The sequence below is a fragment of the Eumetopias jubatus genome, unplaced genomic scaffold, assembly GCF_037043125.1.
Source record: "Eumetopias jubatus isolate StellerSeaLion01/CBP00866 unplaced genomic scaffold, mEumJub1_p1.0 scaffold_1, whole genome shotgun sequence".
In the NCBI taxonomy this organism is placed as follows: Eukaryota; Metazoa; Chordata; class Mammalia; order Carnivora; family Otariidae; genus Eumetopias; species Eumetopias jubatus.
In genome coordinates this window covers 216,318,302-216,344,336 of record NW_028274807.1, presented here as the reverse complement: position 1 = coordinate 216,344,336, position 26,035 = coordinate 216,318,302, and the positions used below count along the sequence as shown (strand labels likewise).

General features: G+C 62.7%; 1 protein-coding gene across 1 annotated transcript; it reads left to right on the top strand.

Moving 5' to 3' along the window:
* GNA11 (G protein subunit alpha 11) lies at nt 1–22,529 on the top strand. Its single transcript, XM_028126374.2, has 7 exons — nt 1–300; nt 12,068–12,252; nt 14,558–14,712; nt 15,229–15,357; nt 18,227–18,356; nt 18,443–18,596; nt 19,975–22,529. Exons 1-7 carry the CDS (start codon nt 165–167, stop codon nt 20,163–20,165), a joined length of 1,080 nt encoding a protein of 359 aa, XP_027982175.1. The 5' UTR covers nt 1–164; the 3' UTR covers nt 20,166–22,529.
* The last annotated feature ends 3,506 nt before the right edge of the window (nt 22,530–26,035 follow it).

Sequence of the window (26,035 nt, the reverse complement as noted above, 5' to 3'; positions counted from 1 at the left end):
GCCACGCGGGGACCGGCGCTCGCAGGTGGCCGAGGTGGACCGGCCGGCCCGGGGGCCGAACGCCGAGGGCCAGGCGGGCGCGGCCGGGGCGGCTCCGGGCCAGGGCCGGGCCGGGGGGCGGCGGCGGCGGCGGGGGCGGCCGGCGGGCTGCCGGGGCCGGGACGATGACTCTGGAGTCCATGATGGCGTGCTGCCTCAGCGATGAGGTGAAGGAGTCCAAGCGGATCAACGCCGAGATCGAGAAGCAGCTGCGGCGGGACAAGCGCGACGCCCGGCGCGAGCTGAAGCTGCTGCTGCTCGGTGAGTGGGGCCGGGCCTGCCGGGGTCCCGCGGGCCAGCCGCGGGTGTCGGCGCGGGCCGGGTGGGGCCGAGCCTGCCGTGCTGCCCGCGGCCCGTGCCGCTCCCCGCCCGTGCTGTGTCCGCAGCACGCCCCAGGCTGCTGCGGGGCCGGCCCCCGCCTGTGCTGGCCACCGCCAGCCCTGGCCCCTGGGCGTGTGTGTGGGGGGCGGTGTCAGCCCTGACTGTGAGGTCCAGATCCGGCCCGAGGTTCCTCCAGCGTCAGCCGTGCCTGCGCTGCCCATGTGGGGCTTCCGGAGCCCCCCCAGGGCCAGCCCCTGCTTCTGCTGTGCACATCAGGTGTCCAGGCCCTTGCGGGGTCAGCCCTGCCTCGCCTGTCCAGATCAGGCTCCCGGCTTCTTCAGGGGCAGGCCCTGCCTCTGCTGTCCGGGGTGGGGGGGCGCCCCAGAACCCTCGAGGGTCGGCCCTGTGCCACTTCTCAGCCAGCGAGCCCCTTGCCCACCCAGGGCTGGCCCTTTGTCCCTGCCCTACTGGCTGTACCTCCTCGCTGCCCCAGCATCTGTTCAGGGCCAGACCGCTGGGCTGCAGTCCGCAAGCTGTGCCTCTCACCTCCCAGGATCTTGTCTTGGTTCCCCCCAGCAGGTGGAGCTCTGTTCCTGCGCCCGCAGGGTCTGTCCCCCTCTAGCACCCCATTCCCTCTGCGGGAAAACCGTTTCCCTCCTGAATGGGGTACACCCCTTGCGGGAGAAGACAGCCTTTCCTTCCCTTGGGGCTCCTGTTTTAGGCGGAGGCCAGGGCGGGGGGGGGGTCCCCCGCAGGAGCCTCTGCTGGTCCTCAGAGCCGGCCAGCTCACCACCCTTCCCCAAACCGTTTCCTTTAGTCTCGGTGGGAGCCGCTCTCCCAGGTCCTCTCCCTCCTGGAGAAAATTCCTGTCGCAGTCGCCAGGGTCCCGGTCTCCATCTCCCCAGGGCACACCTGTTGTAGGGAGCACGTCGGCCCAGCTGTTGGCAAAGTGCTGTCGCTCAGAGGAGGGTTGTTGAAGGACTCCACTGCCAAAGACAGGAAGGTCGCTTACAAAACAGAAACCCTTGCCCTGCCCTTCTCCTGAGCTCGGCTTCATTCCTGCACTGCAGGGAAGGTTGGAAATGCTTACCCGCCCTCGGAGGTAGCTTGGATGGGCTCCAGGTGGGAGGGGGCGCTGTCACAGAGGGGCGCGCTGGAAGGGTGGTGGAGGGTTCAGAGGAGCGGAGCTTGCAGGTGAATGCGCCGGGTTGGTGGCCCTGTGGGAGGCCACAGGCCTTGGCGGGAATGCATTGCTTCTCCTGCCTGCAGTGGCCCTGCTGGGCCCTCCATTTGATGAAGTACCTTCCCTGTTTTGTTTTGTTTTTTTACAGACGTGTTTCATTTTACTTAAAGACTATATAACAGGCCAACTTTGCAGAAAAGACAGGCAGAGAGTAACCTTCAAGTTTGGAGGAGACTTGCAGTGGGTTCTGGGGGGCCTCTGGGGGGACAGCGTGGCACTGGCTGGTTTTGCAGTGTGACACAGACTTGATTATGGGACAGGGACTTTAGAAGTTACTGGCGTGTTAATGATATTGCCTGACAGCCTTTGCCTAGGGGCTGCGTGACCCTCCAGATGCCCCTGCCACCTGTCCTGAGCACCCAAGGTTTGGATTGAGCTGGGGTTCAGGGAGGCAGGTCTGCAGCTCACGCTTCTGCAGCCTTGGTGTGTGTCTGCCTGTCTCCCTGGATTGGGAGACCCAGCATGGCCACCTGCCCAAAGTGTCTCGTGCCCGTCTGTGGGCTGGGATGTCGGCAGCAGGAGTATCTGTCTACGGTCCCACACTGCCGCCGCCCTGTGACCCTAGAGAGGCACCCAGCCCTCCCCCTGCCAGCCTGCACTATGGGGAATCATGCATCCGTTTCAGGGGGTTGGTAGGTTCTAGGTATCGGGGGGCAGATGGAAAAATGAGGAAGAAGTGAGCTTGCAGGTCCAAAGTGGAGGTCTGTGGCAGGAGGAAGACAGCTGTCAATGCTGGGGTGGGGGCTGAGCAGCATCCCTGGCCCGACCCACTAGATGCCAGGAGCACCCCCAGTCCTGACAGCCACAGACTCCCCCAGATACTGCCTGCCGTGCCCCCCTCCCCCCAGTGCCCCGTGGTAGTGCACGGTATCAAATGCGCCTCGTAGAACCGGGGTATAGTCAGTGGATGTTTCGTGGATGCTTACGAAGTGGGTACTTTTGTGTGCGCGTGCAAAGCCGTGTATGTGTGTGTGTGTGCGTGCAGTGTGTACTGTGAGTATGAACGTGTAGAAGGCAGGCATTCAGCTCTGTAAGGTGCTGTTGTTCCAGGCCGAGTTCTTATTAGCATGTTGTCTGGTTGGGAACGGGAGTAGGGGGCATGGCTGTGCAGTGAGTGCACAGTCCTGAGAACTCACTACCATTCTCCCATTTTAGGGAAGAGAACCCTGAGGTCGGGGGTGGGGAGGGATGCTGCAAACCCAGTTAGGAGCTCTTGGGGTGGGGGTCCCAGGCCGGCCCAGCTGGCTTCTGCCTCCCGTGACCTCTCCTGTACAAGTCCTTTGCTGTCGTGTTTCTGTCACTTGGTAGAAAACCACTGAGGAGGCCCCTTGTCTGTTCCTTAGGGCAGGTTTCCTGTTTGAAGATTGAGGTCTTCCATGGGAACGTTGGTTACTGGAGGTGCAGCACGCTGGCCCGGCTGAGCCGGCGCGTCTCTGGGATTTCTAAATAAAGCAGGGCGGTCAGTTCCACAGGCTTCCTGTCGGCTGTGCCGGCCCCCAAAGGGCAGTGAAAAGGCCCGGAATCTGGCATGGGGTGTGGTGGCTCTAGTGGGAAGGGCGCGCCTCCCAGTGCTTTGAGGCGCAGAGTGGAGTGTGGTCACTGGCTCCAGGCAGAGTGGTCAGGCTGCATCCCCTAACGCCTGGGAGAGCGGGAAGCACCCTCGGGGAGCCTCTCGTGCACCCCTGGAGGGCCCCTGAGCTGTGTTAGGACCGTGACCTGCCCCAGGATGTGCCTTAGGCCCCTTAAATTTAAATTAGGTTTCTTTTCCCCAGACGGTCCACTCTCTTTGGGCATAGTGCCTGGAAGTGCCGTGGGATTGCTCTGAGACCGCCCTCTTCCCTCAGTTTCCCTGCATGTACCCAGACGACGCCAGTGCCTGCTCACGGCTCTCTCTCCGCCTTGCCATCGGGCCTGATAGAGGTCAGCTAGCGTGGGGCCCTCTGAGCTCGGCCACCAGCGGCCATGTGTGTCCCGCCGCTGGGGTCACAGGTCACTGGGGGTCACTGGGGCCAGCGCCAGACTCTGAACTTGCATTGACACAGATGATCACAGTACTCCCCGGCTCTGCTCCCTCCCTGCGTGCCCTGGACTGGACTGCTGGTGGGCCGGTCGCTGCGGTGGGACGTGAGGAAGTGTTCCGTCTCAGATATTTAACCACAGAAGGTTTCACTTTCGTATTTTTGCGGTGGAGCCCTGCCCCGTGCAGCCCCAGGAGCATGGCCACCGGCATCGCTGCTGGTGGCCCCTGGGTGTTTGGAGCGGCGTGCAGCGAAGCCAGGCAGGAGCTTCCAGGAGACCTTGGGGAGGAGGGCTGGGGGGGTGTGTTTGTCCCTCTCTGTCCCAGATGGCGCTGGGTGCAAAGTTCAGCCCCGGGTGGGCGGGGTGGCCGGAACTGGACAGCAGTCAGGCATCCGTCGGGAGGAGCGGTCCCATCCCTGGTGCCCTGTCGGCTGCAGTGGCCTGTTAACCGAGGCCCCTGCCAGCTGGGGAGGTGAGCGGCGTGCCACGGCCCGGGAGGCGCTGCATGCAGGCTGGTCTGGGGGCGGGACTCGGGCTGCTCACAGACCCGGGATCCGGGCCTGGATGCGGGCCTCGGGCTTGCTGGTTTGGGGAGTTTGTGCGACCACTCACAGGTGTTTATAGTTCCTGTGCTCCTGGGCCTCTCTGTCATCCTGGGGGCCACCGTATCTGTCCTCTGGAGGGCATCTGGCCGGTCGTCATCGTGGCCCCACGTTGAGGCCACTCAGCTGCTGTGCGGGCTCCTGCTCGTTCCCGCCACTGCCCCCCACCTTCGGGTTGCCGCCACCCTGGCCCACAGGGCAGAGCCGTTGGCCTCAGAAATGTTTGCTGAGTGACTCCAATTTGCTTTAATCGAATTCAGACCCCCCAGGGAAGTGGGGTGGGAGTGACTTGGCATCACCGCCGCCCCAGCTTCTGGTGCTCACAGCCCGTCTGGACACACTGCTCCCTGCTCGGGCGCGCCTGTTGCCACCTGGCATGTGGCGCTCTGCTCTAATGTGAGCAGACAGGGACTCCAGGGGACAGAGCTCACAGTGGCCTTCCTCGTGAGGCCCTCCTGCAAGTGGGCGTGGGGGGCTGGATTTGAGGGCTCCCCCTGCTCTGGGGCGAGGCCGTGTCTCCCGTGCTCGCTTCCTCGTCCATCCTGTGGGCTGGCGCCCTGGGCCCGAGGCACAGTCATAGGGTTCAGTGTGATGATGCCGCGGAGGCCTGCGATACGGCGGGCGCTCGGCAGGCAGAGGGAGCTGTTTTGTCCCGTCACTGCTGGTGACGGTCCCTGTGAAAGCCACTGCGACAGCCCTGGGAGGTGCACGTCCCCACCAGCACCGAGCCAGAACGTGCTGGAGTGGGACGTCTGTTCCCGTCTGACTCCCGTGACGTGGAGATAATCACGGTGACCTTCTGGGATGATTGTGAGGGTCAGACGGGGCGGGGGGCGCCACCGGGATTGTCTGCGTCCGACCACACTGTCCGCCCTGGTCGGCGGTCCCCTCTGCTCCTGAGCAGGGCCTCCTGTCTTGAGCTTGGTCCTCAGAAAGGAGGGAGTCTCGATGCCTTTCCTCGTTGCCGTTTCTGACTGCTCGCGGCGGGGTGGCGCGGTGTGCACCGCGTAAACCCCTCCGGCGGGACCCAGCAGGAGGTGCTCTTGGCCGGCGTGCCTGGGGGCCGCGGTCACGCTGCTTCCTGAGGCCTTTGGGGCAGGGGCGTCGGCGGGAGGCAGGTGGGGCTCCAGAGGTTCTCTCCGCCTCTGCCCTCTGTCCCCTCATCTGTGCCTCCGTGAAGGAGCTCTGTCCTCAGCCCCCAGCTGGTTGGATGGGGGTCTGGGCAGGACTGTGGGCTCACAGTGTCCTGACTGTCGGGGTGCCCCAGGAAGGGCTACAAAAGTGGGGGCTCAGAGGACACGTGTTGAATGGAGGACACTCATCGAAAGCAGCAGGGACAGCCAGCCCCACCTTTGGGCCTCAGGGTACAGTAGGCGTCATGGCCCAGCTGAGGGGCGGCTAGTGTCTGCATCGCAGGGGCCCTGGCCGATTCGGCCAGGGTGGCCAACTGCCCTCCCCTCTCCGGGCAGGTTCCCCCTGGCGGCCTTTGCTCCCTCCGGAGGCCCTGCCGCTGACGCTGCACCCGAGCACCGAGGCCAGGTGGCCCCCGTCTTTGAGGTTGCTGGCTGTGTGACCTCAGCGGAGCCACTGACCCTCTCTGTGTCTGTGTTCCCGCACCTCCCCAGAGGCAGCGTGCCCTGACAGTTGTGTCACCCAGTGAGTGAGTGAGTAGGGGCATATAACCACCATCCTCAGCTGCTCTAGGGTTTTCCATGTTCTCTGTCCCCGTGGGTGGAGGACAGTGTCCCATCTGTGATCTCGGACCTGTCCACACGGCTCGAGGTCCCTGTTGGGTTTCTGGGAGTCCCAGGTCCCCCGGTGGGGGGGTGCTCCTATCGGCCTCCCGTGGTCCTGGCGGCTCCTGGCTTCACTGCCCACACCCCACAGTCATGGGCCACCTGGCTGCCTGCCCCTGGGGTCCAGGATAAAGTGGCCTACCTTGAGTCTCAGGGAGATGAGACAAGCCTCATCCTTCCTGCCCTGGAGGCCTCGGCCCTTGGAGTCTGGAGTCCCTTCCCTGCCCACCTGGGTCTGGGGCTCAGGCTTCCTTCTCCCCGGCCCCCCCTCCTAGATCTCAGGCCCCGAGGAGGGTGGGACAGCGGGTTCTCTTCCCGCTCTTCCTCTTCTTCAGCTAGTCTCTGCTGGGCATAGGTCAGACTTGGCCCTCCAGAGGGTGACGTGTCAGCGCACGCCCAGAGGGTGTCCACAGGCTCCCAGCCCATGCCATGCCCCATCTGACCCTGCGGGGCAGGTGCCAGGCTGGGCTGTACCCTCCAGGCCCCCTGTTCTTGGAGTAACGACCCATCGAGTCCCCTGCCCAACACAGGGATGCAGAGGACCCATGGGGGATGCTTGACGGAGCCAGTACGTTGGTTTGGGGCCAAGCTCGTTCTCTTCATTCATAAAACACTTGTGCCGTACTTTCCGTGAGCTGGCCTGTGCTAGGGGCCAGGGGCAGGGGGCTGTGAGCAGAGCCCCAGCCCAGTGTGCAGACACATGGGGAAGAGCAGACCTCACAGAGGGGTGACTGGGGTGGCGTCCTCTGGGGAAAGAATGGGTGGGGCATCAGGGGTGCTGGGGGCACTTCTTGGAAGCCCTGAAATTGAGTGTCTATGCAAAGCACCAGTTGTGCTGGGCAGGCGTGCTGGGATAGCTTACATTTCATGGTGGCACAGGGCCCCGTGGATGTCTCTTGGAAATGACCAGCAGCAGGCGGACCAGGGAGCCCACAGCTGGGACCTGGAGCTGCACGGTTCCTTCTGGGGAGGTGCTGCGATTTCATCGCTTGTCCCGGTGCTTGAGCCCCCCTACCGCAGGGACCCCCCTGTCACCCTTCTCTCCACGCCCCCCCGCCCCTGGCGCCCAGCAGTGTGTCCTCCATGCCATCGCGTCAGTGGTGCCGCACCGTGTGTGACATGAGTGCGTTCTCCCACGTGGCAGAGTCCCCCGGGCCCCATCCGGCTGTCCACGTGTCCACGGGGGATCCTTTTCAGTGCTGAGTAGCGCTCTGCAGTACGGCTGGGCCATTGTTGTGGCCATCTGCCTCGACCTGAAGGACATCTGGGCCAATGCCACTTCTCAGGGGCTCCGGGAACGCTGCTCTGAAAGTCACGCATGAGTGCTGGAGTGGACGTTGGTGTTCACTGCAGCGAGCGACTTGGGAGCTCCTGGGTCCCGGGCAGCTGCCCCAGCATGGCTGGGGGCAAGGTGGGGTGCTTTCGGTGGCTTGTGTGCATAGAGCAAGGCTCAGTCTTGGGAGTGTCACACACTTGGGCTTGAGGCGGGGCCTTGCTTTTTTCCCTGCTTTTGAGCCAGAAGGGCACGTGTGACCAGATCTCTTTGAGGGGGAGTGTGACTAAGGTTGGGCAGGTTGGGTCGGAGGCTGGAGACTGAGGGCCAAGGCCCCGCGCGGGTTGGCAGGAGAGCCCCATGGGAGGCGGGGCATGCTGGGCTGACCGGGCACCGGGGCATCGGCCAGGGCACAGGGGCCGGGTCAGTGGCTGGTTGCAGAGGGGCCCAGCCATGAGGTCCAGGCAGGCCTTGCCCCCAAGACACTTCTAGGCAGGTGGACATTGGGTCAGGTGCATGGCAGTTCCCGGGGCCAGGGATCCTGTCAGAGGCCCGAGTCCCAGCTCCCAGGGGACAGATGTGGCTGTGGCTCAGTTGGCCCAGGAAACAGGGCATCTGGAAAACTAACCTGGGTTGCTCTGGCCAGCTCAGCCTTGCACTGAGCCTTGTCCCCCTCCCTCCCTCTCGGACGCTGTGGTGGCCCGGCGCCTCATGGGCAGTGGGCCTGGCCCGTGCCAGGGCAGAGGGCCGTGCTGGCGCCTGCCCGCTGTACCGCCACACCTGGCCTCACGGGCTCCCTGCTCACTGGACGGCAGCCCGGGGCTTACACGACACGAGACATGCGCCTCTTTCCTCCGAGGGTGTCCGCTCCCTCCCTGCACCCGCCCCCTCCACACCCTCCCTCTCTGTCCTTCCTGGCAAGGTGGTGGCTGCCCCGGGCAGGGTCACTGATCGCCCCGTTTCCCAGTGTGCCTGGTGTTCCCTCTGGCTTCCTTCTTCCCCTCGGCTTTATTGACGTTTGATTGACATTAACATCGCGTAAGCATACGGGGTACGACCTGATGATTCGGTGCATGAATGTGCCATGAAATGATTGCCTCATCAGGTCACTTAGCACGTCCAGCACTTCACACCGTCGTGCCTTGTTTCTGTGCGTTTTGGATTTTCTGGAGCTTGACCACGGCCGTGGTCTTTGCTGTGGCTACTCTGCCGCGGGGGGGCATTAGCAGACTTGCCAGCAGGGCTTGGTAGAGACCCATGTGACCTCGGCCACACCCCTTGTCCAGGACCCCCTGACATCTCCAGGGGCTGATCCCGCAATTCAGGCTTCAGTTTTAGGGCAGTGCCCTGGACACCCCCTGTTCTCCCTTGGCCCGGCTTCTTGCTAAATGTGAGGCTGCTCTCTGGCTCGGCATCGAGGGCCCCTTCACAGACATGCCCCCCTACACCTCCCGTCCCCTCCTGGGGCTCACAGCAGGGTGTCATGCTGGTTGACAAAGTTGCTCGTGTGTGTGTGTGTGTGTGTGTGCGTGTGTGCGCACGCTCGCGCACGTGTGTGTTCACATGTGTGAGTGCATGCACGTGTGTGAGTGACCCCCCTCAGCATGTCTGCATCGTCTCTGGAGAGCTGCAGTGGGGGCTGGTTCTCTCTTTTGCCTTCATTTTTAATTTTATTTTATAAGATTTATTTGAGAGTGTGCACGCACGCTCACGCACATGAGAGGGAGGGGCAGACGGAGGGAGAGACAGAGACTCCCAAGCTGACTCCACGCTGAGCTCAGAGTCCGATGCGGGGCTCGATCCCTCGACCCTGAGATCACAACCTGAGGCGAAACCAAGAGGCAAGCTTAACCGACTGCACCCCCAGGTGCCCCTCGAGTTCCTTTGTACAAAGCGGGTGTGAGGCGGGGCCCTTTCTCCCCTGGCGTGCACAGACTCTCCTCCCTGGGTCGCCCCCACACCCTGGGTGAGAGCGTGGCCTGCCTTTCCCATGGCGGGCACCACATTGGGGTGGCGTCGGGGGGCTTCAGCATGGAGCCTGCCCCGTCTCCCCCTCAGGCTGACCTGTAGGGCTGCATCTCAAGATTTGGCTTTCGTGTGTGCGCTGTTCAGCTGTGGCCTGGGAGGAACCCTTCCAAACGGACCAGCAGGGCACTTTCCTTCCTGTAATAGCGTTTTGTCAAAACTAGGGGTTCTCACTCAGGGCCATTCTGCCTCCCAGAGGACCATGGATGGTGTCTGGAGATGTCTGGGGTTGTCACACTGGGGGTGCTCCTGGCATCCTGGGGTGGCGCTGGGGACGCTGCTCACCCCCCACAGTGCCCGGGACGTCCCCCCTCCCCCAAAGAATAACTGTGCCTGGTGTCAGCAGCGCCAAGGGGGACAGACCCGGGTCAAGAGGAAACCACAGTAGAAATCGCATTCCTGGCGTGCGTGCCCCCTCCCTGCAGCATGTGGTAAGGGAGCAGTGTGGATCCCTCTGGGGGTACGTGACATCGTGGGCACACCCCTTCCACTCCCTCCTGCCCCTGGAACTCTCGGGGGGGTGTTGGTTGGAGTGAGCAGGTGGCCTCGTGTCGCTTTTATAGCAGAGGTGAGTTGTTTGAAGTAGGACGGACGGGGGATGGCGTGAAGGTAATTACCTTCCTTGATGATGGACCCGGAGTCATTTTATTTATTCTGGGAAGGATCTGAGGTAGTTGGTAAAAGTACCAGAACGGCACGGGCATTGCAGCCCAAACCCCTGCTTTGTGATGTCGGGGTTTGTGACTCGGGTGTCCCCGAGTGTAGTCAGTTACTCGGATGCGGGCCGAGGGCCTCCAGGCTGCAGGACAGGGTGGACACGTGGGGCCCACAGAACCAGTCTGTCGCGGAGGCCCCGGTCCGTGGAGGAGGCCGGCAGCAGACGCTGGCAGAGAGGCTTCCCCCTCAGCTGGGGGGGAAGGCTCCGGGGGCAGGGAGGGCTGCCTGCCCGTGGGGCGCGTCACAGGTGTGTGAGCCAGTGGCTTCCGCACGGGGAGCCCCGCTCAGGCCAGTGCGTGGACGTGGGCAGACGCGGGCCGACTCAGAGGCAGAGGGGTGGAAGTAGGCCTAGAGCGGCAGGTGGGGTGAGTTTGGGGGTTTCTGAGCCCCCGGGAGGAGGCTCTGGGGCTTCAGCCTGTGAGTTAGGGGTATCGGCAGTCGTTGGAGGCGACGTGCTCTTAGACGGCGCAAGTTCTCTCTTGCTGTGTAATCACATCACCCCACAGCTTAGCCTCACCCAGCAGACACTCAGTCTCCGAGGGCCAGGAGTCCAGGCGGTCCAGGCTCCGGGTCCCTCATGAGGCTGCAGAGCACGTGTCAGCCGGCGGGCGGCTCGGCGCCTCTCCCCAGCGCTGGTCTAGCATCCTCGCAGCCTGGTGGCCGCCCCCCTACCCCCTCCGCCAGTGGGGCCAGATGGTGTGGAGCGAGCTGCCGTACCTCTTGTGACCTAGTCTCGGAAGTGACCCCCACCGTCTGTCCTGCTCTGCCAGTGGTCGCTGAGTTGGCCTGCGCTCACTGCAGGAGGGGTCCGTCTGCACACATTGAAGGGGGTGCGGCCGAGGTTTGTGGGTATAAAGAACCCACTGTTGCTGTGCCTGAGTGTGGGGTGAGCCAGCTGAGGAGACAGGCTTGCCGCTTGGCCCCTGGACCGGGGTGGGGAGAGGCCGACGCAGGAGGGGACCCTGGGCTGCATGGGGCTGGATCGGGGCTGGAGCGGGTGCAGAGCGGGTGCAGAGCGGGGCTGGCATGAGGGCTCAGTGGCCAGGTGGCCCCTTTCCAGATGGCCTTCCCGCTGACTTGCCGATCCTTCTGATCCCTCGAGGCTGAGGGGTCAGCGTGCTGCCTGGTGAGCCCCGCATCCCCTCACGCCTGCAGAGGGGAAGGGAGACGGGACGATCTGGTGTTGTGTGCGCCAGGGCAGTGGGCTGGGGTGAAGAGAGCGGATGCCCGGGCTGGTGGGGAGCTGGTGGGGGGCCCTCTGCGTGGGTGTGGGCTGCGAGGCCTGGACTCGTTCAGGTGCTGTGGTCGCTGTAGGTGAGCTCGGAGTGCGCAGCAGGCGGCGTGATGCTGGGTGGGTTTATGAGCTCACCGCCAGCTGGGAGGGAGCTTTTGAGGACCGTGGTGGGGGTAGGTTCTGTCCTGAGGGGGCAGATACTTCCGTGCAGACACTAAACTTTTGCCCCCAAGTAAGGTTGACTCTGGTGGGGCTCCTGGAAGAGGAACGTGGTTGGGGGTCCACAGAGACGTTGTCCAGTTGGACTTGCTGTCCACGGCGGGCGTGGGCAGGTCCTTAAGGGGCTGGCATCGCGTGTGGGGCGTGCCGAGTATGGCCCAGAGGGGCAGTAGCTGGTCAGCCTGACTGGTCGAGGAGGCAGCGATGCCTGGCGGAGACACACGGCTCTGTGCCTCACCGCAGCCTCTGAGGTACTGAGTGTGTGCTGAGGCCAGTCACCTGCTGTCTGACTAGGCGGGACTCTTGGGGTACCAGCCTGCTTGGTACCTTGGTGCCAGATCCCCCCCCCGCCCCCGCTGAGCTTCACCTTCCCATTGTGTAGAAGGGTAGTATGCTTGGGAGCATGACCAAGCCAAAATGGGGGACCCCCCTCGCAGAGTGGCTGCCTGCTGGCCAAGCCTGTCCCACAGCCCCTCAGAGGGCTGAGTTCTAGAGCTCTGACCCCCCAGCGACCCTTCTCTGCGGGGTGGGGCTGCAGGCCCTGGCTCCGGACTTGTTCTCACGCGCCTGCTTTTGCAGGCACGGGCGAGAGCGGAAAGAGCACGTTCATCAAGCAGATGCGGATCATCCACGGGGCGGGCTACTCGGAGGAAGACAAGCGGGGCTTCACCAAGCTCGTGTACCAGAACATCTTCACTGCCATGCAGGCCATGATCCGCGCCATGGAGACCCTAAAGATCCTGTACAAGTATGAGCAGAACAAGGTGAGGCCTGGGGTGCCGTCGGAGAGGGGCCGCCCGGGGCACAGCATGGTGCCTGGCTTCCCTCCCTGCCAGGACCTGCCTTCTCGGAGCGCCTGCAGCAGGCACGTCTGGCCAAGCCTCAGCCCTCCTGTCGGGTAGCCCTCAGTGCCCCCTCCGACAGCAGGGAAGCCGGCCCAGGGGTGGGTAGTGTGAGCTCCAGCTCCTGGCCCCTCACACACTGTGTCTGCCGGTGTGGGTGATCCCGGGGGGCGGGGGGGCACTTCCCTTCCTTTTTCTTGAGTAATGGCTTATTGAGACCAAAGTCACTCACGGGGCAGGTCTCTCCTTAAAGTGTGTAATTCACAGCTTTCTAACACACACAGCTGAGCAGCCACCACCACTGTCTAGTTTGGGAACATTTCATCACTTGAAAAACAACCCCGTCCCCGTCAGCTGTCACTCTCCCCTCCTCCAGCCCCTGGGCCCCCGCGAGCCCCCTTCCCGTCGTGGATGAGCCTGTTCCGGACGTGTCACCCACGTGGACTCACACCCCATGTGGCCTGTGTGTCTGGTTCCCTCCCTGAGCGTCGGGGGCTCGGGGTCCGCCCCCGGGGCTGCACGTGTGGGCGCCTCGTTCCTGCTCGCGGCCATTGTCACGTGTTTGTCTGTTCACCACCTGATGGCCGAGTGACGCTCCCGTGTGCGGGGGGACACGCAGTGTGTGTCCGCTCCCCCGCTGATGGACGCTTGGGTTTTTGCAGTTTGTCTCCTTGACGCCTGCTGGGCTGACTTTCACATGCAGGTTTCTGTGTGCACACCTGTTGTCACTTCCCCGGGCCATGTTTCCGGGACACAGGGGTTCACACGGCAGCTCGGGGTTTGCCCTCGGTAGGAGCTGCTGGCCCGCTCTCGCCGCAACATTCCCCCCAGTCATGCACCAGTGGGCTTTCACTGGTGGCCTCCCTTGGCTTTGCTTTTGTAGATCTGTTTTTGGGGGTTTCTCATTCAACCCCGGAAGTTTGCCCTGGGCTGACATGAGGCACGGGAGTCCATATTTATGCAGTAGCGGTTTAAGTGAATCCATTGCTTTGAGGCTTAAGAAGGTCAGTCAACCAGGTTGCTGATACATCTCCAGCTGGCACCTTCCTCCCTGTATCCCGGTGCATAGCTGATCGGGGACCCGCAGCAGGGCCTGGTGTGGGGTTGGGGGGCCTGCCGGAGCCTCTTGCCCTCTGGGTCTGGGTTGTATGATCTGCTCAGCTGAGACCCTCTCCAGCATCCAGACCATACAGTCCAGCTGGTCTGGTGTTTGGACCATAGATGTCCATCTGCATCTAGAACAGCGGTGGCCTACCTCTGTTGTGTTCTTGTAAATACAGTTTTATCGGTTCACGTGATGCCTACTTGTTTATGTATCGTCCTTGATGGCTTTTGCTGCAGTGGCAGCGATGGGGGCCACAAAGCTGAAAACGCTGTTCTCTGGGCTTTTATAGAAGTGGATCCCTGATCCCTGATCATCACACATTGACAGTCAGGGGGGGTTTCCGGGGCTGGTGTCTTCTTCCATAGGTCCAGACTACGGGGCAGGTGAGGGCTGGGGGCCACAGTTGGGGGGGTGGGCAGTATGGGGCAGCTCTCCAGCCCAGGAGGGGCCCACTGGCTTTCAGAGCATGGGCTAGGGTTCCCTCGTTCCCCATTTTGGCTTCTGCCCAGGTGTGTCCTTCCCAGACCCTCTGCTGGTGGCCGGTTGTGTGGCTCAACCACCCTGAGGACGACAGGCACGTGGAGAAGTGGGGTCTCCTGAGTCATGTGCCCCGAGTGGTTCCTCTGGCCAGCGCCCCGCCCCCAGTCCACTCTCCCCTCAGAGATTGCTGGGGTTTGAGGAGCTGCGTGCCAGGAACGGGGTGCAGGCCAAACAGACTTCTGAGGTGACTCCTGTTGCCTCATCTGTGAAACGGGGACAGGGGAGCTGCTGATGGTGGTGTGTGTTCATTGCTCTGTTTGTTCTCTTTTGGGTCTGGCCCTCGGTCACTTTTTAAAGAGTCTGCTTGTTTGTGCATGTGGTTGCTTCCAGTCCTGCCTGCTGCTCCCCAGAGCTGCACCCCAGCGCTGGGGCGCACCGCAGCTGCGCAGGCCCAGCCCCAGGAGCTGCCTTGCTCTCGGGCTCTGCCTTGGGGACCTCCCACTGAGGGACGGCCACCGCGGCTCACTCTCGCTCCTTCCTGACGTGCGCGTGCTTCGCTGGGGCAGCGGTCCCCCCTCGGTCAGGTGCCCCGCGGGGGCCCGGGCGCCGGCGAGCCCATGGCTGTCCCTGCCCGCCCCACAGGCCAATGCGCTCCTGATCCGCGAGGTAGATGTGGAGAAGGTGACGACATTTGAACACCGTTACGTGCACGCCATCAAGACCCTGTGGGATGACCCTGGCATCCAGGAGTGCTATGACCGCAGGCGGGAATACCAGCTCTCAGACTCCGCCAAGTAGTGAGTAGGGCGCCCGCCCCGCGGACCCGGCCAGGCCGCAGGGGGCGCCGTCGGGCATGCGGACGAGCGCGGGCTCGCTGCTCGTGACAGGTGGGCCGGGCTGGTGTGAGATGGTCGCTGCAGGCGGCCTGGCCTGGTCGGAGCATCTTGTGGCGCCTCTTCTGTGAGCCTGCACCTGTGCGGAAGCGGGAAAGTTCATTTTGAGAAGTCAGCTTCCAGCCTGGCCGCCCAGCCAGCCCCCTTTCTCCCGCCGCAGCGGCCGTCCTCGGACAGCCCTGTGAGAGAAACCCCCAGAGCCGGCCTGACTTCTGCCTGTCCCGTGAGAGCCAGGGCAGGGGCAGGGAGGCCTCTGCCCGACCCCAGGTCTGCCTTGTCCCAAGCACTCGGGGCTGTTCCGCCCCTGCTGGTGAGGCACAGTGCCGGGCCCCTTCCGGCTGCTTAGGGGGACCGTGGTGGCTGAGCTGTCCCCCACCCTTGTCTGTTGGCCTGAGCGGCCCTGTCCTTGCTGTATTGCAGCTACCTGGCCGACGTGGACCGCATCGCCACCTCAGGCTACCTGCCCACCCAGCAGGACGTGCTGCGGGTCCGTGTGCCCACCACTGGCATCATCGAGTACCCTTTCGACCTGGAGAACATCATCTTCAGGTACCTGTGCCCTGGGGGTGGCCATGTGCTGGGGCTGCATCAGGCTCTGTGAGCTGCAGTGGGGGCTGTTCGCATCCCAGCCCCCAGGCACCTGCTGCGGGGACAGCGACGGGTTCACTGGGTCCCGGTCTTTGCTCTCAGGGGGCTTCCAACCCGGGGTGGGAGATAGGCTCATAAATAACTGTCACCAGCCCTCAGAGTGAGCCGTGTCCTGGGGGTGGTACGGGCCGTGATGGAGCTGGCCAGAGCTGGCCTGGAGGGGAGGGCTTTCCGGGGGCCTCTGTGACGGGCCCGTGGACGAGGGAGGATGCCAGCACGTGTCAGCGGGGCAGGTGGTATGGAGTTGTGGCAAGAGCCGGGTATGCTGTGGGGCGCTGGAGAGGTCCTGGTGGCCCCGGGGACCCACGCAGAGCCAGGTGACAGGTGGTTCCCGGACTCTGGCTCTTGGGCCCACGGTAGCTCCTGGCATGTGGGCAGAATGGGGCCCAGTCCTGGCAGGTGGCGCAGCCGGAGTAGACTAGGTGCCGTCCTTTGAGGACACGGGCCCTGCCACTCAGTGAGGCCATGGTGGATCCAGAGCTGCTGAGCGGCAAGGGCAAGTGTGTGTCCCCTGGGGCTGCCGCAGCCAATGACCGCAGATGGGCGGTTTGAAAACCAAAGGCATGTTTGCTGTCCCCCCTCAGGAGGCCAGAAGCCGAGGAGCGGGGTGTGGGCAGGGCCGGTTCCTTCTGAGGCCGTGAGGGGGAGTCTGTTCCCCGTGTCTCCCGGCTCCTGGGGGTCGTTGGCCGTCCTCGGCGTCCCTCGCCCCATCCCTGCCTCCGTGGTCACGTGGCCTGTGCTCGTGTGTCTGTGGCCAGACATCCCCTTTCCTGTGAAAACACTGGTGATTGGATAGGGCCACCCCACTCTGATGTCATTTTAACTGATGACATCTGCAGGGACTTTGCTCCCAAGTCAGTCCCGTCCCCAGGTTTTGGGGGACACCATTTCAACCCAGAGCCCCAAGGCCCGGGCTGGGGCAGGTCCCATCTGCCAGCTGTGAGCCCGCCACTGCCCGCAGTGCCCCGTCTGGGTGCCCTCTGCTCCCCCAGCGCAAGCTCACGCTGGGGAGGAGTTGACGCTCCTGGGGTGGGGTCCCAAAGAGGTGGTCAGCCGTGGCACTTTGCCACTGTCCTGTGGCTTCGAAGCGCCTGCTCTGGGGAGCACCCGAGGAGCCTTTTGGGTGTGCTTCCAGGTGCCCTTTGGCCCAAAACCCGCCCCGCCACAGGGACCCCCCCCCCAGAGCTCCGCCAGGGGGGCCACCTGCCCTCACCCCTCCCTGCCCTCTGCACCCTCTCTCACCCGCCGGGCCCCTGTCAGAAGCCCTGTGTGGTTCCCCGGAGTCTCGGAAGCTGTAGGCATCCACCCTGCACGGGTCTGATGCACGTTTTCCTTTCCTGGTGAGGGGTCAAGGTTTGAGTTTTCTTTCTTGTTTAATTGGATCCTTGATGGGGCTGTAACCTCTGAATTCAGAGCTGAGCCTGCGGAGCACGGGCTGGGGCTTGGGACGAGTGCTGCCCCCCCCCCAGCCCCCGTCGCAGGGTGTCCTGGCCTCACCCTGACCGCGGCATGGCCTGTGCCTGCCGGGTCCTCTGCCTGGGATGCCTGGCCCCCTCCCTCCCCTCCCCGAGCTTGGACTGGCCGGCATCTCCCTGGTGCCCCCTCCCCGCTCTGCGCTCTGCTCTCTCGTGGGCCCCCACCCTCTGCCGCTGCTGGTCCTCTGCCGGCCCACCCCTTCCTTAGCTGGGCACCCATGGGGGCAGCCTGGGGACCCTGGCCCTGAGCTTGTGGCCTGGCCCCTGACTGGAGCGGGGAGAGCATTGAGTAATGGCCCGGTGGCCCCAGTGTGTGAGGAGATGAGCCTGGTCCCAAACAGGGGACTTTACTGGGGAGCCTCCTGCTCTGGAAAGGCTGTGGCCCGGGGGCCTGTCCACCGCAGTGGCATTCCCCAGACTGGCCACAGCTGTTGCTACAGGCCTAGTGGCCTTGCACGGGGCCCTCCTGTCCTTCAGTGTCACCCTGGCACGTCCACCACCCACCTGTGCTTGCTGGAGTCTCCTCAGTGCAAGCTCCGCTGGGCGGCCCCACTCTGTCGGCCGTGCCCGGGACAGCCCCGACGTCAGCCCCTCCCCGCGGCCTCCACCCCCCCAGGCAGGGCCCAGCCACGGGGACCCCTGCCTGAGGGCCACTCTGCTTGCCTGCTGTTGTTTTTCTAATCAGAGAAAACTGAAGGAATTCACCGGTAGCCAGCGGCAAACCCCTGTCGTGAGTCCAGTGTGACGGGGTGTCTCTGCTGCTCCCTTCCCCCGGCTGCTCCCTTCTGCCCGGGAGCCCATTGTTCGGACTGTTAGGTTGCACGTGCTTCTCGTGCTGGACAGGAAACTGCCACCTGCTGTTGCTCCCGGCAACAGGGGAAGCCTGTCGCTCCGTGAGCCACCCCCTTGCGACGCTGAGGCGGGTCTGTCGCATGGCTGTCCTCGGGTTATCTCGTTCTCCCGTGTCCCACAGACAGTGCTGTGGCGGGCATGCGTGCACGTTGCCCAAGTGAGGGGGTGGGTCTCCAGATGTGGGACCTCAGGTCCAGGGGGCAGCCTGTCCCGCCCCCCCCTCCTCCCCGGGAGCACCTGGGTTCCCGGGCTCCCTAGTCCTGTGACTCCTCCATCAGGTGCGGGTGTTCAGACGCAGCGTGTTCTCCTGGCTCTAGCGGATGTGGGGGGCAGGGGTTCTCCCGGGGGCCCCCTGGGCTCTAGCAGACGCCGGCCGTGCTGGTGGAAGGGGCTTGACAGCGGACCGCGGTGCTGAGCCCCCACGGGGCTCCTGTCTCCTGCAGGATGGTAGACGTGGGAGGCCAGAGGTCAGAGCGGAGAAAGTGGATCCACTGCTTTGAGAACGTGACGTCCATCATGTTCCTTGTGGCCCTGAGTGAATATGACCAAGTGCTGGTGGAGTCGGACAATGAGGTGAGGCACCCCTCCCCACGCTCTCCCTGCCCTGTGGCCCGGGGTTGGGGGGGGTGGCGTCCGTCCTCACGTTTTCCTTCCCACAGAACCGCATGGAGGAGAGCAAAGCCCTCTTCCGGACCATCATCACCTACCCCTGGTTCCAGAACTCCTCGGTCATTCTCTTCCTCAACAAGAAGGACCTGCTGGAGGATAAGATCCTGCACTCCCACCTGGTGGACTACTTCCCCGAGTTCGACGGTGAGCCAGGAGATGCAGTGGAGTGGGGGGAGCACCCAGGGCAGGGACTGGGCCCCCTGTCCCTCTGGGCCCCGTGAGCCTGGCGGGCAGGGCCAGGTGCCTCCAGCACGGCCCGTTCACTCTCTGGGCCTCGCTGTCTCTGTGATTTGGGGGTACGGGCCCTGACGGAGGCCGGTGGCACGGTCCGTGCGAGCCGGGGAGCTCCCGTGCTCCACCCCCCCCCCCCCGAGCCTCAGTGAGCAGAAGGGTCTTGTGTCCCCAGGGGGGGCGTCCTCCTGGGGAGGGGATCTCTCACGGTCTGTGCACAGCCGCAGGAGGGATGCACGGGGACACTTTGCTCCCATGCCCCCGCTTGTCCAGAGCCTGAGTGGGGAGGAGCAAGGCCCTGGGAATGAGGGGTGGCCCAGGACCCTCTTCCCCTCCCCGGGTTAGCCTGAGCTCTAACAGAAGGCAAAACTGAGCACAGACCATTCCCAGCTCCCTTTTCGGCACCCCTGCTGTGTGAGCATCAGCCACAGCTGCCTCTCAGGACACAGGACTCTAGGGCACTCTGGGCCTGGCCACCCCTCCCCAGCAGCTCGGTCCCGGCTGGCCCAGAGCCTCGGGGACGTGGTTGTGGCCCGATTGCCATGTGCACACAGCAGGGACGGTAGCCGGGCAAGTGTGCACGTGTGTACAGGAGCGCATAGGGCCGTGAGGACATGCGTGTGGGCCCCTGCCCGTGTTTGGATGTCAGTGTTGGGGAAGTGGTGGGAGCACAGTGGGGTGAAACGGGGCTGGGCAGGAAGCTTGGCACAGTTGGGGGGTGGAGGGGGTGTCGGACGTGGGCAGCAGCTGGCTGAGAGGCCGAGGGGCCGCACAGGGGGGCCAGGGCCCCGGGTGGAGGCGGGGGGCGGCCGGAGGAGCTGCCCCTGCTTGGCCAGTGCCCGGTCCGCGCCCAGCAGGTGTCTGTCTGTGCATGGCTGGTCTGCGCATGATCAGTGTCTGTCCGCAAACTGCAGGTGCCCTCATAAGGCCGGTCCGCGCTCGGCGGTGACTGTCCGCGCCGGGCAGCTGTCTGGGCGCACCATGGGTGTCTGTGCACCTAGGGCAGGTGTCAGTCTGAGCATGGCGGGTGTCTGGGCGCACCGTGGGTGTCTGTCCATGTCCGGCAGATGTCAGTCCGAGCCTGGCAGGTGTCTGGGCGCACTGTGGGTGTCTTGTCACCGTGGGTGTCTGTCCGCGCCCGGTGGGTGTCTGGGCGCACTGTGGGTGTCTGTCTGCACCCGACGGGTGTCAGTCCGAGCCCAGCGGGTGTCTGGGCGCACCGTGGGTGTCTGTCCGCGCTCGGCGGGTGCAGGCTGGCCTCGCTTACCTGCCTCTATGTCCGCCTCCCCAGGGCCACAGCGGGATGCACAGGCCGCCCGGGAGTTCATCCTGAAGATGTTTGTGGACCTGAACCCCGACAGCGACAAGATCATCTACTCCCACTTCACGTGCGCCACCGACACGGAGAACATCCGCTTTGTGTTCGCGGCCGTCAAGGACACCATCCTGCAGCTCAACCTGAAGGAGTACAACCTGGTCTGACCCGGCCGCCGCCACCGCCCCCAGGGGACAGGGACAGCCGTCGGGCGGGCCTTCCTCCGGGCGCCGAGCCCGCCCGGCTCTGCCCACAGACGAGTTGATTTTGTTTTCCTATTTTTAACAAAGGGTTTTTATTTCACAGCTATCAGGGGACGTATGTGTTTCTTTCTATACACCCCCGTGCACTTTCTCATCTGTGTCAGCGGCGCGGCAGCCTTTTCCTGGCCTTGACTCGTGGCTCGCTTTTTTCTATTAAAAAAAAAAAAAAAAAAGAAAGAAAGAAAAAAAGGAAAAGAAGGAGACAAGACCAGCGGAGACAAGACACGTGAGCACGCGCGCCCCCACTGCAGGCCGGCGGCCCCCTGGCGCCCAGCGGGGACAGAGCCACCCGCCGGCCCGCCCCCCTTGCTCCTGGCCCTCACCACCGAGGCTCCCCCCCCCAGACTATGACTTCTCTTTCTCTCGCTCCCTAAGTTATTGACGTCCTGGACTCCAAGAAGTGGGGGTGGGTGGCGCCCCCCGCTGCCCGCCCTGGGAAGTGCCTAACTTTTTTTTTTTTTTTTTCCGGGTGAGGAAAGGAAGGCAGTGAGCTGGCTCCCGGGACGCACAGGCTGCTGTCCGGACACCCCCGAGGGGCCAAGGGCGCCCCACTGTGCCCAGGGAGCTGGGAGAGGGCCCTTCTGGATTGGGAGCCACTTTTGATTAGTTCTGTTTTGAAACCAGCTTGGAAACAGTGAGCGTGGAGTGGGGACTTCTTCAGAATATTCTCAGGTCTGTCCCCGAGAGGCAGAGAGGGGAGTCGCCCGCGGCGGTTCCCGGGCGCGGCCTCTGGCGCAAGCCCTTGTCCCACATGCCCCACTTCTGCTCCCGAGCCCCCTGCCCCGGGAGGTGAGCACGCAGCACGACGCGCACTTTGCCCCGAGCCATGGAGGGCCAGTGGCTGCTGGCACTGCGGCCCCGGGTGGCTTCCAGGCCTGGCCACGGCCATGGCCACGCACTGAGCCAGAGCCACGGGCCGCCTTTCCCGGGCCCCCTTCTTCCAAGGGGCTCGGAGGGTGGGAACAAGCGGGGGGGGGGTTGTGTTTTCATCTGATGTGGACTGAGCACTACAGTGTTTTTCTGTGGGTTGTTTTGATTTGCACAATGTAGCGGGAATGAACTGCCAGGCCTTGGCCCCACCCGCTGCATCTGGACACGGCCCGGTCGCGGTCTGTGTGGCCGCTGCTGGTCTGGGCCGCCAACAAAGAGTAGAAACGACTCGGACAGCAGCCCCGACGCTGGCGTCCACTGTGCCTGGCCCCGCTCCCTCCGCTCACCTGACGCAGGGGCCGGCCTGCTGGTGTCGGCGGAGAGAGCCTGGAGGGGCCTTGTGGCGACTGGGGAGCCCCTTCAGGGTGGGGCGGTGACATTCCTAGTGCCCAGCCCTCTCTGGGGGCAGGACGGGCCCTCACGGTGCCACGTGTCTGCATGGGAGGGGGCGTGCCATAGCCTCCAGCCTGCACCCTCAGTGCCAGAGCAGATGGTGCTGCTGGCGGGGGGCCTGCCCAGGGGACTCGGGGTCCTCGCAGGGTGCGCATCGCCATGTCCCAGCACCTCTCTTGGGCCCAGATCGCAAGGGAACTGGATTGGGCCTCGGTGGGGGCGGGGGTGACCTGAGCCTGTGAGCCTGGGCACCCCAAGTATTAATTCTTCCCAGAGGGAGCAGTGTGCCAAGCACCCTGGAGCCAAAGCCTGGCCGGAGCACCATGCCACCCCCGCCCAGCGCTTCTGAAACCCTGAGGGCCCAGGACCGGGGGGCGGGGACACCGCTGTGTGCCCTAGAGGGTCGGAGACCGCGCTGTGCCGGTGGGGCCTGGGTGGTCCGGGCCCCTCCCTCGCCCATGGTGTGAGGCTTGTTTTTCTCGTTTTCCACCCTGGGGGGGCTCCATCCTCCTCCCACTGTCAGGTTCCCCCCCCCCCCCGCCAGAGACGTCCCAGTGCCAGCGCCCCCGAGCGGCAGTGCGGGAGGTGCGCCGGCCGCCAGTGGACCTCCTCTGGTTATACTTGTATATTACACAGTCCTGATTTCAGACGGTTTCAACCTTAACCTATTTTAAAGAAGAATATTATATAAAATACTGTTTTTAAACTTTTTGTCATTTGAAATGCATGTATTGTTGTGCGTGCTGGGGGACAGGCCCATTAGCTCTGTGCCAACCTCCCAGGGCCAAGACTGCCATGTTGGGGCAGGGGTGGGGGGCGGCGGGCTTCGCTCACCGTGTCGGGGCCCTGACCCCTTAATCCAGAGATAGCTGATGGAAATTGACTTTTCATATCTTTCTCCTGAAATGAATTCTGTTTTAAATTGGAATAAATTTTGTTCCTAAATGCTGTGGCCCCCTCTGGCTTATTTCCGATTGCTGGCCATAGTGGGTGGGTGGTGGGCAATGCAGGGGTGCCCGAGCTCTGGAGGGTCTTGCCTGGTCCTCGTGTGGCTGGCTGGTGTGTGAGCTCACGGGAGCGGGGGCCACGGCTGCCCCGGGATGTGCCTCTGGCCTTGGCACCAGGGCCCCTGCTCTGAGGTTCCCCGACTTGGCCCTGACTTCATTTGTCTGTACTGCTGGGCCAGACCATCCGGCAAGAGAAGTGCCTCCTGACTTGGTCGGGGACTGAGGAGCCCAGGTTCTGGACATTCTGTATTTATTTCTGTAAACTGAGGAGGTTGGGCTTGTCTCTGCAGTCTTCTCTGGGGCTTTTTTCCTTCTTAAAAAGTGGTAAGTAGGGCGCCTGGGTGGCTCAGTTGGTTAAGCGACTGCCCTCGGCTCAGGTCATGATCCTGGAGTCCCGGGATCGAGTCCCGCATCGGGCTCCCTGCTCAGCGGGGAGTCTGCTTCTCCCTCTGACCCTCTTCCCTCTCGTGCTCTCTATCTCTCGTTCTCTCTCTCTCTCAAATAAATAAATAGAATCTTTAAAAAAAAAGTGGTAAGTACACATAACATAAAATTTACCACCTTCTAAGCGCACAGCTCCGCGGCGTGAAGCACACTCACACCATCCTGCAGCCACCCCACCCTCCGTCTCCAGAACGTTCCGTCTCCCCACACGGAGACTCTGTCCCCACGAAGCACGGACTCCCCACCCCCTGCCCCAGCCCCGGCTCCCACCCTCTCCTCTCTGTCTGTGTGGACGGGACTCCTCTGGGGACCCTCCTGGGAGTGGGGTCCTGCGGGATGTGTCCTTCTGGGTCTGGCTCCTCTCACTGAGCAGTGTCCTCGGGGTCCCTCCACATCGTGGCAGGCGTCAGGGTCCCTTCCTTTCTTCTTCAGGCTGAATAATCATTTTATGGATGAACCACTTTGTGCTTTACTGTTCCTCCATCAGCGGACACTTGGGTTGTTTCTACCTCTTGGCTATTGTGAATCGTGCTGAAGTGAACATGGGTGTGCAAATAACTGTTCGAGACCCTGCTTCCAGTTCTGTTGGGTATAGACACAGAAGTGGGATTGCTGGATCATATGGTCGTTCTCGATTTAACTTTTGGAAGAACCACCAACCCCTTTGCCAGTATCTGCCCCGTTTCACACTCACACCAGCCGTGCACAAGGGTTTCAATTTCTGCACATCCTCCTCTGGTTTTATTCCCTTGTTTGTCTGTCGGATACTCCTTGAAGGCCCATGGTGCCAGGCACCGTCCCAGGCACTGCGGTATGGCAAAGGAGGTAGCACTTACCACCAGAACTTAATCTATGAAGAAAAATAGAGCGGGAGGGCAGGATGAGTAACAATAGTGACAAGAGGAGAGGGCATTGCAGGTAGCGGGCACAGCCTATGCAAAGGTCCTGGGGCAGCACTGGGCTTACATGTTGGAGGAACAGCCAGGGGGCCTGTGTGGCTGGAGCAGAGTGAGTGAGGGGTAGAGAAGGAGGAGGGGAGGGCCGGCGGAGGGGACAGGAGCAGATCGTGCAGGGCCTAGGGGACCACGCGGGGAGGACTTGGGCCCCAGGGAGGTGGGAGTCCTGGAGGGCTGTGGGCTGAACAGGGCGGGACCTGACTCGGGTGCTCACGGACGCCCTCTGGTGGCCGCTGAGGGGAGGGCGGCGGACTTGGGGGCGGGGGCGGGGCTGGGGACCAGGGTGGAGGGGACTGCGTTGGTCCTGGCGGGCGTGATGGCGGCGGACCAGGTGGAGGCAGTGGAGTGGCAGGATCCGGGAAGCGGGCGGCGGGGAGGAGCAGGCCCCGCCAGACTGCCAGCGCACCTGGACGTCATGACCCCCGCGGCCGGCAGGTGCCGCTCGCCCGCTCTCTGGCCACCCCGCCCACCTGCAGCCCTAAGCGCGTTTTCTCCGGGGGAGGGCCTCTCATCCCGCTCTAATAGGGAAACCAAGGCACCTAGTGGCCAGTTCCCTGCCCTGACGGTAGGCCAGCGGTTGCGGGACTTGGGCACCAGCCGCAGCCCGTCCAGCTAGGCTCAGGCAGGGGCTAAATGACAGCGCAGTAGGAGAACAGTAGGAGAATTTCAAGTCGGAAAACCTGCAGGGCCAGGTTCGCACACCCACGAAGCCTGCCCTGCTGACCTGTCCTGGATTGCTTCCACCTTTTGGTTGCCGTGAAGGATGCTACTATGAGCACAGGTGTGTAAGTACCTGAGTTCCACTTCCCGTTCTTTGGGATATAAAACTAGGAGTGGGAATCGCTGGATGAAGACTTTCTTGTCTTATCCAAATAAATGATTCATCGGTTAAAAACCTGGGATCCCAGCATTGCCTTCTGGCCACTCCTGGGGGCGGGCATGACCTTAGGTGTGGCCAAGGACAGGGTCCAGGGAGGGACAGCCATGGACTCCCGGCATCTGAGGAGTGGGAGGTACTTGGAAATGATGTCAATATCCTATTCTTCATTAAGCAGAAAAGACATTTTTATTTTTATAAAGATTTTATTTATTTATTTGAGACAGAGAATGAAATAGAGAGAGAGAGCATGAGAGGGGGGAGGGTCCGAGGGAGAAGCAGACTCCCCGCCGAGCAGGGAGCCCGATGCGGGACTCGATCCCGGGACTCCAGGATCATGACCTGAGCCGAAGGCAGTCGCTTAACCGACTGAGCCACCCAGGCGCCCCAGAAAAGACATTTTTTAAGAGCTTTATTTATTTTAGAGAGAGAGCGTGCGTGCGTGCATGCGCAAGTGGGCGGGGGGGGGGCAGAAGGAGAGGGAGAGAGAATCCCAAGCAGATTCCCTGCTGAGTACAGAGTCTCACATGGGGCTCGATCCCAGGACCCCGAGATCATGACCTGAGCCAAAACCAAGAGCCAGATGCCCAACCGAGGCACCCAGACGCCCCGAGCAGAAAGGAAAATTTTAATACCAGAGAAGCAGAAAGGAGCATGTCATCTGTGAATGAAGGAGACGGGGAGGGAAGGAATGAATGCATCCCATGAAAACTCACCAGAGCTAGTGGGAGTGTAAAATGGTGCATGCACTTTGGCAAAAGATAGTATCTGGGAAATAGCTCATAACCTAGCACTGCCACACAGAGGTATTATTCCACAGAAAGTCAGACAGACGGTCACCCAACGGCATGTGCTGAGTGCCCGCAGCCTATTTGCTCAGTGCAGCCCTGAGCTGAAATTTAACCAGACACCCGTCAACAGTACGACGGGAGGATAGCGAAGCATGGGGATCGTACTCAACATATCTGAAAGCTGCTGAGAGTAGATCTTAGGCTTTTTCATCACAGGAAAACAGAATGTGATTACATGTGGGTCCAGACGTTAACTGGACCCCATTGTGGTGATCATTTCACGATATAACACAAAAATTGGGTCTGTGTGCGGTACACCTGAAACCGATACAAAGTCATGTCAATTAAACATCACAAGTATCAAATGCTGATCAGA